The sequence below is a fragment of the Zingiber officinale genome, chromosome 3B (assembly GCF_018446385.1).
Source record: "Zingiber officinale cultivar Zhangliang chromosome 3B, Zo_v1.1, whole genome shotgun sequence".
NCBI lineage: Eukaryota > Viridiplantae > Streptophyta > Magnoliopsida > Zingiberales > Zingiberaceae > Zingiber > Zingiber officinale.
The window spans coordinates 125,882,808-125,896,527 of record NC_055991.1 but is presented as its reverse complement, the minus strand read 5'-3'; the positions used below and the strand labels follow the sequence as shown (position 1 = coordinate 125,896,527).

General features: G+C 37.7%; 2 protein-coding genes across 3 annotated transcripts; one reads left to right on the top strand and one right to left on the bottom strand.

Moving 5' to 3' along the window:
* Positions 1-98: 98 nt before the first annotated feature.
* On the bottom strand, positions 99-2,850 carry LOC121967616 (pentatricopeptide repeat-containing protein At4g35130, chloroplastic-like). Its single transcript, XM_042517945.1, has one exon. The coding sequence runs from the start codon at positions 2,833-2,835 to the stop codon at positions 436-438; it is 2,400 nt and encodes a 799-aa protein (XP_042373879.1). The 5' UTR covers positions 2,836-2,850; the 3' UTR covers positions 99-435.
* A 3,303-nt stretch (positions 2,851-6,153) lies between these two features.
* On the top strand, positions 6,154-11,413 carry LOC121967615 (protein LTV1 homolog). Of its 2 annotated transcripts, none has more exons than XM_042517944.1 (6): positions 6,154-6,535; positions 7,036-7,535; positions 7,721-8,155; positions 9,655-10,248; positions 10,539-10,666; positions 11,006-11,413. In XM_042517944.1, the coding sequence occupies exons 2-6, from the start codon at positions 7,056-7,058 to the stop codon at positions 11,007-11,009; spliced, it is 1,641 nt and encodes a 546-aa protein (XP_042373878.1). In that variant the 5' UTR covers positions 6,154-6,535; positions 7,036-7,055; the 3' UTR covers positions 11,010-11,413. The 2 variants fall into 2 exon arrangements, with proteins under 2 accessions (XP_042373878.1, XP_042373877.1); XM_042517943.1 differs by having other exon boundaries at positions 6,967-7,535.
* The last annotated feature ends 2,307 nt before the right edge of the window (positions 11,414-13,720 follow it).

Genomic DNA, 13,720 nt, shown 5'->3' with positions numbered 1-13,720 from the left:
GAGTAAAGTCTTTCCAAGATCTGTTCCATTGGTGGACTTATAGGGTTGTTTCAATTGTTTAAAACCGTAAGGGGAAAAAGTCTTTTTGATGTATCAGCACAGCAATGAATAAACACATTGTTTCAATTTAGTAACTAGTTCATATGAGAGCTTGTATCTAAAATGATTTTGTTTCTTTAAACAGCAACCCACCCTCCACCATTGGTCTCCATACCTTGTTCAGTCCCGCTGTTTGATGTAATTATCCTGTATGTGCTCTGATTTTATCTTACATCATAGTTTCTTATAAGCTCCATTAATTCCTTGTACTTCTTAAGCATGCATGCATGCTCATCTTCTCATTTAATTCCTTCCCCTGCTTTTGGGACAGTGGAACATGTTTTCTTGATAGAAAAGTGTGAACTGCTGATATAATAGATTTTCTCCATTTCAAATTCACCAATAATCACCACAAGTACATCTTCCATTAATGAAATGATGATAGATCTTCGTGTCACCTACTATAATTTCTCGTCCATTAAAACCAGATATCAGCTTAATTGCCTGGTGAGATCGATTACACATTGTGCCATTCTTCTTCACCAAGACAGGAATGCCAACTGGTGAGGACATCAGGCCAAATACAACTGCTAGCTTTACACTATGCCTATTTGGTGAATTATTTTTCTTAATTACTATATCTGTTGGATTAAACACATTACCAGGCTCATATGTAGCTTCGCCAATCTTATTTAAGAGAATGCTTGATACTTCATGGATCCGGCTGCTTTGAGCATGCAATCTATCACCATTGATAAAGCTGTATGTTCGACGACCAAGCTCAACCAAACTCCTAACTGTTGTCTTCTCTAGCCCCTCTTGCTTCATAAGAGACATCATTCTTTCTGCATCTTCCCGTTTCCCTGCATCAGCATACATGCTTGACAACAGGATATAGCAACCAGTGTTTTCATGTTCCAGTTGAAAGATTTTCCCCGCTGCATACTCTGCTACTTCTATGTTTCTATTGTTTTTACTTGCAGTTAATAATGATCCCCATATTCTTGCAGTAGGAACCAGAGGCATTTTGTTTATTAAGTTTGTGGCTGCTTCAAGATCTCCTGACCGTCCAAGGAGATCAACCATGCATCGATAGTGCTCAATCTCTGGATTCATGTCATATTCCGGTCTCATAGAACTAAAATGCAACCAGCCTTGATCGATTAAGCCTGATGTGCTGCAAGCAGTCAACACAGAAGCAAACGTACTCTGGTCAGGCTTCAATCCACATTCCTTCATGTCAGAAAAGAGTCTCAGCGCAGTTTCCCCATGCCCATGAATTCCATATCCCATTATAAGCATATTCCATGAGGCCACATTCTTGTGCGTCAGTCTGTCAAACACTAGTCTTGATGTATTCATATCACCACACATTGCATACATACATATGATGGAATTCATGACAACCGAGTCGCTTTGATAACCCAATTTAAGAGGATAGCTGTGTATTTGCTTCCCTTGCCATAGCCATGCTAGCTTGGCATATGCAAGGGCGATGGTTGAGATGGTGAAGGCATCTGGTAGCAAAGGACTTTTCTGTAGTTCAAGAAACAGTTGTAGTGCCTCAATGTTCCTCCCATTTTGTACATAACCTGAAATCATTGCGTTCCATGACACCAAGCTTTTATCAGACATTTTCTCGAACAGATATAGCGATGACATTACTTTTCCACATTTACCATACATATCGACCAAAGCGGTCTCAAGAACCAAATGAGGAATCAAGCCTCTTCTGGTGGCAAATGCATGAACTGATTTCCCACGATGCAAGCTTTTAGATTCTGCACAAGCTGGTAAAAGATTTACCAGTGTGATTACATCCAGATCCACGCCATTGTCTTGCATTTGTATAGCACTAGCAAATGCCTGTTGTGGTTCACCATTCAGGGAGTAGCCACCGACCATGGCATTCCAAGTTACGACGTTTCTATCAGACATTGAGTCGAACAACCTTTCAGCACCGGCCAAGTCTCCAGTTTTGCAGTACATGTCAAGAAGAGTCGTCTGGAGTTTGATGTCAAGCTCCAACACATTCCTCATCACATAACAATGGATCTCTTTTCCATGTTTTAAACTCCCTACCGAACAACAAGCAGCCAGAGCACTTGTAATCCCAAACCAGTCAAGTCTGCTACCAAACCTTTCCTGCATCTGTTTCACGCAGCGTAAAGCCTTCCATCCTTCTCCATTAGACACATACCCATTAACTAGTGAATTCCACGAAACATCATCCCTCACTGGCATTTCATCAAACACATTCTCGGCGTCTTCAACAAACCCAAATTTCACATACATGGCCACAAGAGAATTGCAGATGAAGAGATCAGAATCCAATCCAACCCTGAACAACTTCGCATGAACCTTCAACCCTTCCTCGAAAGCGGAGACATTGGCGCAGGATTTGATGACGAAGGGGAAGGTGAAGTGATCCGCCCGCACGCCCGCGGCCTGCATCCGGCGATACAAACCGATGGCATTTTCGTAGAGCTCGGCGGTGGCGCAGCCTCTGATCATGAGGTTCCACAGGAAGGTGTCAGGCTTCTGGGTGCTCTCGAACAAAGAGAGGGCTTCCTGAATGCGGCCGAAAGTTATGAAGGACAGAAGCGTGCGGGCGATGCGGGCCTGGTTTGGTCGGGAAGTGCGAGGCTTCCCGGTGGAGGAAACCGACGCACCGGTGAGGAGGCGAGCGTGCGGCTCGAGTGAAGGCGTCGACTGCCGCTTACGCTGGTATGTGCGAGAGGAAATGCCATGAGCGTTGATGGAAGCGCTGCTGTGGAACGAGAGTGCAGTAGCCATAGGACTGACAACTTCAGAAAGTGGATCGCATGTTTTATAAATCCAGGTCAGCAGAGGTAAATCCACGGTTGAGCAAAATATGAGGCTTTATTACGTAGAAAATTATTATATAAAAAATAATAAATCCAGATCAGCACATATCAAGGTATAGAGGGCGGCCATGTCGAGTTTTAATCCTAAAATTTCATATAATAATATCTTATATCTTGTACCACCTTATAAGAACATCCACAGTGAAGATCTTTCCGAGCTCCCAGCCTCCCACTGTGATGTGGACTTGGCGAAAAACCTCCCTCTCATAGTGGAGGAAGGTTTTTTGATTAAAACGAATAAGCGGCTCCGCCGTTGCCGAGCCGCTTCTTTGTCTTTTCATTTTTTTTTAATAATTAAAAATAAAATAAAATGCCTGATAATTAAAGTCTGCTTCTCATTTCAATGAGAACAACCGTTGTATGTCGTTGAGCAACGGCTAATTTTTAGTCGTTGTTCAACAGTTATAATTAAATTTTTTTTAAATTTTTTTTTTTATAAATACATGATCGATTTCATATTTTTCATTCATCTCCTTGTTATCTTTGCTTTCGATTTCTTTCCTCAATTCTCTATATTTTTCAACCACAAAAATATCTTGATTGATTTCAAATGACTCAAAATCCAGATCGATCTATGCTCCAGGAATTCTGGAGAAATGAATTGGCGGAAGATGCGGAGGATATAGATGAACGAAGAATGCTCTAACTATATGAGCAGCGACAAACGGTACGTCAAAGAGCTCAAAGTTCTTCCGGTAGAACACAAAGGAGAAGGTCTTTGAATCGGGATCGTGAAGTTGGACATGCTCGTCTTTTCAATGATTACTTTTCTAATGATCCGGTATATCCTGATGACATATTTCGACGTCGATTTCGAATGAAAAAAGAGTTATTCCTTCGTATAGTTGATGCCGTGAAAAATCATTCCGAATATTTTCAATAGAAGGTCGATGCAGCGGGGAAAAAAGGTTTATCACCACTTCAGAAATGCACAGTGGCTATTCGTCAATTGGAATATGGAGCCCCTGTTGATCATTATGATGAGTATCTACGGATTGCTGAAACAACTGTCATCCAATGTTTATTCAACTTTTGCCGATGTGTAATTGAAGTGTTTGGGACCCAATATTTAAGAAGACCTAATGCTGCTGATATCCAACACTTGCTTGAAATGCATGAGCAGAGACATGGTTTCCCTGACATGTTGGGAAGTCTTGATTGTATGCATTGGCAATGGAAAAATTGCCCCGTCGCTTGGAAAGGTCAGTTTACTCGAGGAGATCATGGCGTCCCAACAATTGTGCTCGAAGTCGTTGCATCTTCGGACTTGTGGATATGACATGCCTTTTTTGGGATTGCAGGGTCACGCAATGATATCAATGTGCTTAATGAATCACCGTTATTCAACGACGTCTTACAAGGGAATGCACCCGAGGTTAATTTCACGATTAATAATACACAATATACAAAAAGATACTATTTGACCGATGAGATCTATCCAGAATGAACTACTTTCGTCAAGAGCTTTCCATGTCCCCAGGATCCCAAAAGAAAAATATTTAAGGAACAACAGGAGGCTGCGAGAAAGGATATTGAGAGGACATTTGGGGTGCTCCAATCACGATGGGCAATGATAAAAGGTCCAGGACGATTTTGGTACAAGGATAATTTGAAGGACATCATGTATAGCTATATTATTTTGCACAACATGATTATTGAGAATGAGGGAGATGCAGTAGTCAATTGGTCGGACGATGAAGAAGATTCTCAATCACAAATATTTCAAGGCTCTACTCAAGAATTCCAAGCATATATTCGTAGAAATTACGAGCTACGTAATAATCAGCTACATCATCAACTTCGAGCCGACTTAGTTGAGTATATCTGGGCACGCTATAATTGTAATCAGTGAAAAAATAATTTATTAATTGCGATATATGTATTGTGATATTTATGTAATTTTTTTAATTATGAAAGTTATTTTATGTTAGTAATTTATAAATTTAAATTTTATTAAAATTTAATTATATAAAATGTAAATATGAAGAAGAGATAAGGAAATATATATAATGAAAAGTGTGGGACCCATGAAGAAGTTGTTGAGAGGTTTTTTGATAGTGGAAAGATGCATGGAGTTTTTAACTTTTGATGTGCCACAGATGTGGCAACGAAGGAGCTCACAGTGAGTTTTAACCACTGTGGATGCTCTAAGTATCATTATAGCTAGAGCTGTCAGACGGACCAACCCATGGCGGGGTGGGTCGGCCCGTGGCGGGCTAACCATTTGGGGGGGTCAACCCGCCAACTTGGTGGGTTGGGAAATTTCCAACCCAACCCATTCTAAGGCGGATTGCGGGTTTGGCAGACCAACATGCATGCCCATCAAAATTTTTTTAAAAAATTTAAAAATATTTCACATCTTCAACATTTTACTTCGAAAAAGTTTTCTACAATTAAATGTATGCATAAACATGAATTTTAAATATAAATGAACACAAACGAGTACTTATGTTGGATGAAAAGTACTATTTTTATTTCAAAATTATAACAAAGAAAGATAATAAATTGGCCTAAAACTTAACTTACATATGTTTTTTAACCTGCGCGCCAACCCAAGCCCGAGCGGGCCGACCCGCGCGGGTCGCGGGCCTAGGTGGGTTGGCCCACGGCGGACTTGGGTTGATAAAATTCCAACCCAATCCGTTTAAATTGTTTAACGGGGTGGGTCAACCCGACGAGCCTAACCCAAATTGACGTCTCTAATTATACATTAAGGGTAAGAGTAAATTGGATCAAATTGAATTCAAAATGGATTTAAATTGGTAAATTTTAAGTGGAAATAGATACAGATTAATTAAGCTAGGCATAACACAAGCCGATCAACCCATCTGTATGCTGTGTTTTTATTGAACATGATAAGATTTCTTATGATACATCTCTAATATGACGTCACATTAGTAAATTGTATAAAACCTAAGCTTGAACCCAAGTTAGTTAGGCTTAATTTTTTAAAATAAAATAATATAAAATTTAAAAACAATAAATACAAAAATAAAAAATATTTAAAATTACAATATATTTATATATAAATTTGTAAAAAAAATAATTTTAAAAATTTTAAAGTAATATGCGGTCCAAGTCACACTTCCCAGCTCGATTGGTGGACCACATTGGACCTTGTATCACACGGCCTATTTGAGGCCCGGACATACTGGGTACCTGGTCCAACTTAGAGGTGGAATCATGTTCTTCGGTTAAAATATTGGTTCCGCGGAATAAGGTAGGGTTTGGGTGGGGTTTCAACTATTTAATCCCGTAAGCCACCTCTCTTGTTTTATCAGCGCCCTCGCCTACATCTTACGATCTCGTCTTCTCCGCGAGATTCTAATTGCAACCTGTGCTGCTTTTCCCTTCCCGAGTTGTTTCCACGACACAACTCCATCACTTTTGATCTTCTCGCCGCCCCCGTTTATGCTCTCCTCCATCCCTCCTCACACCTTGTGTGTTTCGCTTGCCGGCGCCGCCAGTGCGACTCCGCCTTCGATCGGAGAACTGTCCCTTTCCCATTTTCTCACCTGTTTCTCCATATTACCTTCCCCCAGCTTCTTCGAGGACCAGCGCTGCTCCCCTCCCTACTTTGAACAGGTCCTAAACGGCATAACGCTTAGGTATATCTTACATACTTTTGAACCAATTAGCACTTGAATTTTGACTTTTCTTTTCTCAAGAATGTACTCCACACTCCCTAAACTTGGATTGTTTTTAGGAGTTTCGATTTTGTTTCTTCCACAGTGAAGAACAAATTTTGTAGTTTGACCATCCGTCCTCCCATATTTGTTGCAGTATCTTCAAATAATAGATTAAATTTGATGAAGCTCAACTGATCTCCCAGTTCAAAATAATTCTCCCAATGATGAATAAATAACTAACATTTGTTGCTTACACTATAAAAAAAAATTAACCAAATTTTGGAGTTAGTATCACTTTGAAGGCCAATTATTTCTATTTTCATTCTTGTCTTCACCGTGTTAGTTTGCCGATGGTATTATTATTATTATGGAAACTTTAACCTTTTATTCGTTTGCTGATTTACAATCAGGTTAGAACATTCTATCATAGGCCAGAAGAGCTTGTAGCTGTTTAACTCTTGCCATCTCCCTTTTTTTAGTCCATTCTCGTCAATTTTATATGGGGAAGAAGAAGTTTATTGATAAGAAGAAGTCGGCTACCTTCCACCTCCTCGCCCGTGACACTTCTGACAGTACTGCATTTTTCTCTGGTGGGCAAGTGAATGATCGTGTTTTTGTCAGGGTAGACACTAACAATTTCCAGTGTCCTGGATTCTCCGGTGACGATGACAACTTTGGCCATTCTGATATAGATGAAGAACCAGATTCCATCTTTGCTGATGCTGTAGGTGATCACGAAGATGATGAGGGGTGTGCAAGCAGCTTGCAGCCACCATTGGCTGCTGGCACTTCCATGTCAAGCTCTTCTAAGAAAGGGGAGCTGCTAGATCATGTCAGGAGGGAGATTTTAGAATTGGGCCTCCCTGATGATGGATACAACTATTTAATCCACATGCGTGAAATTAAGAACACAGGTGGAGGCTCCTCCTACTTTGAGAACCCTAAGGCCAAGCTCGACAATATGACACTTGATGTCAAGGTATGTGAATTCTTTTCTAAGATAAAAAATGTTTTTATCTTTGTATATGGGAAAAATGCTTTTAGTGGTAATCATTGCATATTGTTGATCCCTTAATATATTTGAAGGCATTTTTCAATTCAACAGAGCAAAAAAAAAAACCTTTTTGCTGGTTCTTTCAATAATGTCCTTGACTTGTTTGCTAGGCCTATGATGCTTCAAGGCTTCAGATTAATTCTGAGGTTATTGATGATGCTGATAAAGACATGATGTATGCTGTTGCTTCAGGCACGAGATCAGTCAAAGTCCAGAGGGTTGTGGATCCAGATGTTTTGAGATTGCTAGATGACAGTGATTTGTCACGGTTTGGATCAGAGGATGAGGATTTTGAAGAGGACTTTGTGGTCAAAGCAAACCTTCCTGAAGAAGAGGAAGAACAGGTTAAACATGTAGAGGAAGAGGGAGAAGAGGAGGTCAAGGCTGGTGCTGAAGAAGAGGATGTTTTAGTAGCAGATGGTGGTTTAGATCTACAGGAGCAGGAGGTGGATGGAACAGTTACAGTGGGAGGGTATGTTAATGATAATTTTATAAGTGATGAAAAACCGAGAGTACGCCGCTTTTTGGATGAACAGTTTGATTTGGTATGTCTTTCCTTAAGTTTATGTTCTCATATTTTTTTTCACTTTAAACACAGATATCTTGCCTTTAGATATTAACTAAATTGTATCACAATTATATATATATGTTGCACACCTATCCGTGAGCACCTAGTGTTAATTTTTTTTAGAGTTTAGGGTATAGTATTTAGGCTACAGGAAGTGACAACTAAGGGAAAAAAACACTATGTGCTCTCGGATGGGTGTGCAGCATATCATCCCTAGTTTTGTCACTCTGCACACACACACAGAGTATAGGATTTAGAATTTAGGATTTAATCTTTAGGATTTGGGTTATAGTATTAAAACTATATATATTCTCTTTTTAGATATTGAGCATTTCTGATGGACCTCCCTTGTGTGTGTCAAGAGCATGTTTTTACTAGGCTTGTGTCCACTGTCAACGGTAACCTTGCATATAGGATTTTCTCCAACTGTAGCAAGCTGCAGAAGAAATCCTAGTATAAAGCTCCCACTTCTAATTAGGTGATTACTCTGTGTCTGCATCTTCTTGATGTATTTGCCAAACTCAAAACCCAATCTAGTCCGTCTCAGTCTTACATCATCACTATTTATGATAAATATGATGTATCCTACAATTACTGGCTAGTTTTGAAGAATAATCAATCTTAAATCATCACTATTTGTGATAAATACAGTCTACCCTACAATTAGAAGAATGACTGTGATTGTTTACCTTTTTATTTGTAATTGCATTTTGCTCAGGTTCTGTCCTAGCAACTACTTGCCTATGAGCAAATTTTCTTGTTAATCAAACTGTGCGAATCACATAGTCCAAAATGCTTAGTATCACGTAAATGCAACATTTTAGTTGACTGATCCAGCTGGGCAATTGCTTCTTGATTAAAAGAGGGTGTAATGTCATACTTGTGTGTTTTTATAGTGTTCATGCTCTAGTAAAATGTGCATGTGACAATTGCCAAGTGACATGAGGAATACTGACATCAACTGTGTTAATTCCTAGTCTCTCATTTTAGGTGTGTCAACGTTTAATTTATTTAGTCTTAGGCATCACATCCATCTTGAATCTTCAACCTTTCATTTTATTGAGCTTCTGCTACAACCTACATCAGCTTATCATGCATTGCAAGAAGGTCAATGGACTCTTTATTAGGTACTTCCACCATTGGATTGCTAAGTTCCTCTGGCAATTATATCGGTGGATCTACTATATGCATAATATTTTGGCACTTAGATTATAACTGGTAAATTCTTCTGTCTTCTTGGCCTTATGTGAATAGATAATAAGGAATTAGATGAGGTAAACCAATATTTGATGTTTGAACACTCAAGGAATTCTTTTTTTCCTAGTCTAGGATTGGCCTCTCTTCAAAGTGTGTCTTGATCTGTGGTAATTACTTATCAGTAATATCTAGATGTATCTCTGCTCATGTATTTAAAAGAAAAAAATTCATTTGCCTTTTTGATGTCCATGCAATATTCATTGGTTTGTTTTCTCCCAGCTTACACTCCGAGAGTATGACAATGATAGTGATGATGATGATGTTCATTATGGTGATGCTGAACGTGAAGTGCTTAATTCTAAGCTTCATGATGCCCTTAAAGAGTTTGCACTAGACGAATTAGAAGTTGAGGGCAAGTACAAAGTTCCAGGAGATAAAAAGTATGACCATCAAGAGAAAAATGGAGGCACAGTGGTAGATGATCCCGAAGTGATCCGTAGATGTGTTGAGTATGCTGAAAAATACTTAAATGAAAGTCAGGATGATGAAGAAGTCTTTGTTGAGGAAAGTAGTGATGAATCTGAAGGTTGGGACTGTGAGACAATTGTTTCTACTTATTCAAATCTTGACAACCACCCTGGAAGAATTCTGGCTCCTGAAAATCTAAACAAGAAGCTTCCAAGAAAATTTCCTGGAGATTTAAGTACAAAAAGTAATGTGATTGCTCTTCGAGGAAAGGAGAAGCTTCCAGTTGATTATCTACCTAACAAGGCAAAAGCTCTTAAAGTAAAATTGCCAGCATCCTTGATTGATGATAAACCTAAGAGGAGATCACGCAGCGAGGAGTCAAAGACTGAAAAGAAGGAGAGAAAGGTTTGATTTAATCATTTTTCATTTGTCTGACTTTGTTGTGTAAATGGAAGTTTGTCTTACCTCAGACTATTACATACAATTGTTTAATGGTTTTAGTGTCTGTACATGTTTAGTATATCTAGCTCACTAGCTTTGAGTACTTCATAGTGCTTTCTCCATCTAATGGAAGTTAACTGTTCTGGATACATTCTGAATTTGTATATCTCTTGACTATTTGAGTAATATTTTTCATATTGATCTCTGCTTCTGCAAATATCTCCATCTCATCCTTGAACATCTTTTTAATGTAGGCTGCTGTAAAAGAAGAGAAAAGAGAATCACGGAGGGCCAAGAAAGAACTGAAAGGCTTGTACAAATGTGAAGGCCAAAAAGCTCAGAAAGTTGCTGCTATTTCGGGGCCATCTTCCATACACATAATGTAATCCATTTACTGCTATTTATTTATTTATTTTACAAGGTGCTTAACTTATATTTACATTTCATTTTTAATATTTGTTTGCTCATTTGACTCTATAAATGCACAAATAAGTTTTTGCATGAGAAATTGAGAATGGACATTTGCCTTCATGGTTCTAAAGACCTAACTTCCTTCACGGCTCCACCTGCAAATTGAAAATATATTTTCAAAGAACAGAATTTTTAGCCACATTTTTTCATTCAATATACTTTTTTACTTGAGTCTGTTATTTAAAAAAAATATATTCATTTCAGATGCGCATTTTCACTGTTTTAAGTTTAACCTTTTGTTCTTTGACAGGTAATGTCAGATTTAAATATAGAGAGAGAGAGAAGTTTACTCCCGAGTTTGTATGGCTTTGCAGTTTATTTCTCAAGTTTTAGAAGCTCCTTTTCAAAAATTTTGAAGGCACTCTATCTGCTGCCCGTGTTTCTGCATAATCCAAAGGAAGGTGTTCACCAACCATCGATACTTGACTTGCAAGGATAAATGGATGTCCAAATCGATCCGTTTACATTATTGGTAAACCGAGACTGATCAATTTCATAGGTACTGTGTTCAAGTTCCCATTGAATCAACATGATTCAATGTTTCAAACTTGGATCAGCTAATTCCCTTAAATTAATCAGTCACCAACAATAAACAAATAATGTATCAATCTTTTGGTCAGCAAATCGTCGGAATCCTAATGATTCCACCTAATTGCTTTGTAGTGTGCAAGATAAAATAATAGCAGGGAATTAATGAATCAAACCTAACGAACCCAAAAGGAAGAAAGAGCAGGCAGGAAAACATACGCATTAAATTGGAATGATCTGAGCTACATAGTGTACAGCTTTCATACTTCGAGTCATTAGTTGAATCTCGAAATTATTCAGTATAGAAGCCGAAGCCACAGGACAGAGCAGCTAAGTGTCAAAATGACGTTTTTAGAGGAATACCAAGAAGATGATTAAGGTTAAGACTGTATCAATGATAAAAAGTTGAATACGTTCGTCTTAGCATCTCGTTAATCGATCTCAGGTGGTAAAGGTATCTCGTTAATCGATCTCAGGTGGTAAAGGTGATTCGTTCGCTCCCAGCATTGTCGTTAATCCGTCCCTAGGCTAACACGGAGGAGGTAAATCACGGGTGGTTACTAGCCATTAATGTAAATGGTCAAGACATGGGGGAGGTTATGCTTGGTCATGTTGAGTTTCGACTCCAAGACTTCATGTGGCAACACCACATGTCTTAACCATCGCTCCGCCCCGAGGGGACTCGTTAATCAATCTCAGAATCAATATGAAAGAGGTAAATCATGGACGGTTATTAGTCTTTGGAATAGTGACTAACATATAAAGGAGATATTTACTTCGACTTTGTCAAGATTCGAATTTCAAATTTTATGATGATAACACTTCATGCACTAACCACTAGACTTTTCTGAGAAAACAAAAGCAAAGCTAAGACCGTTATCGAGAGATCGAATGGGGAGGAGGGAGAAGGAACCTGAGAGATCGCGGGGCATCGAGAAGATCTTCACGCTAGCTGTCTAAGGATCAGTGACTTTGTTCTTACTATTCTTAAGATATTTTGTTTTTTTACAATCATTCCAAAAAATAAGAATTATATGTAAAAGAAAAACCCAATTTTCTTTTTGCTTTTAATTTTCCATTTTTTTAAAATAAATAATTACAATGGATTTTTAAAAAATGTAAACTTTTTTTATGTGAATTGATTTCAAAATGCTTCATCAAGTAACTCTTAATGCTTCATCAATGTATATTTGACCCTTCGAGACAATTATAGATCAAGTAACTCTTTTTTATTTCTCTTTAGATTAATTAATCTATCTTGAAAAGTAAAAAAAATATCAAAGAATAAACTTGTTTTTATTTTCTTTTAATTTAAAATTAATGTCCAATTCCTCCCATATAGAAAAGAAAAAATAAATAAATCAAATTACATTTCATAAAGTCTAACCTTAGGAGTTAAACTTCCATTTATCCATATTTCTAGAAAAAGTATTTCTTCTTCTTTTTTCTAATTTCCCACTCCCATAAGAATGAATTAGTATGATTCACATTTCGAACACACTTTGATACAATATCTATAGGATAACTTCCATCCTTGTTTCTTAGGTAGCCCAAGGCTTGTTTACTTGGGTCGGCAAAGGAGTTGAAATAAATCGGAAGAAATTTCTTGTTCTTCTTAAATTCAATAATATGAATTGTATCTCAATACCTGTAATCAAGTCGCTGCTTAAGATTCCCTCAATACCTTCATAAATTTCAAATTTCACGCATATATGAATCCTCGCGAATGAATAAATTTAATTCTAGGAGATCTAATGCACTTCCCTTGTAATAGATAATGTTTGTTAATGACCAATCTTATGAAGTTGGATCACTGATTTTCTAGTAAGTCAAACACGGATACTTCCTCACAAACTAGAAATTTTATTTTTTACTATTGAATTCATCTTGATTAAGTTGTATGCTTTACATATACTTGATGGTACAATCAATCTTAACCTAAGAAAATTATACTGATTTGCAGAAATATAGGAGGAGTGCTATCAATTACGTTAATATCATTTGGTTTAAAAGGTTCTAAATTGTTATTTTATTCTTATTAAAGAATTTAACAATTTCTCTCTCTTTTACCAAATTAAATACAAGTAATTAGATAATACAATAATTTAATTCCATTTGCATTGAATTTTAGTTCAAATATTAATCTATATGTTTTGATCATCTTTATATCAAGAAACCAAAAAATTATTAGAAAAATATGAATGGAAATATAACTTATCACTTGTAGGTATTAGTCTCACATTAGTTAAGTGACATTACGACTATTCGATAGTGCATCAGGGGGTGTGAATTCAGAGTCTGGATTACACGAATCAAAAGATTCTTGTGTGAACATTACTGCACGAAATAGACGGCGGCTGGGGCACAGTGTGCTCACATGTATCAGTTATAAGTTGTCGTGTCTATTTTGTGTGTTCCCGCTCAGCCTATGTGGCTC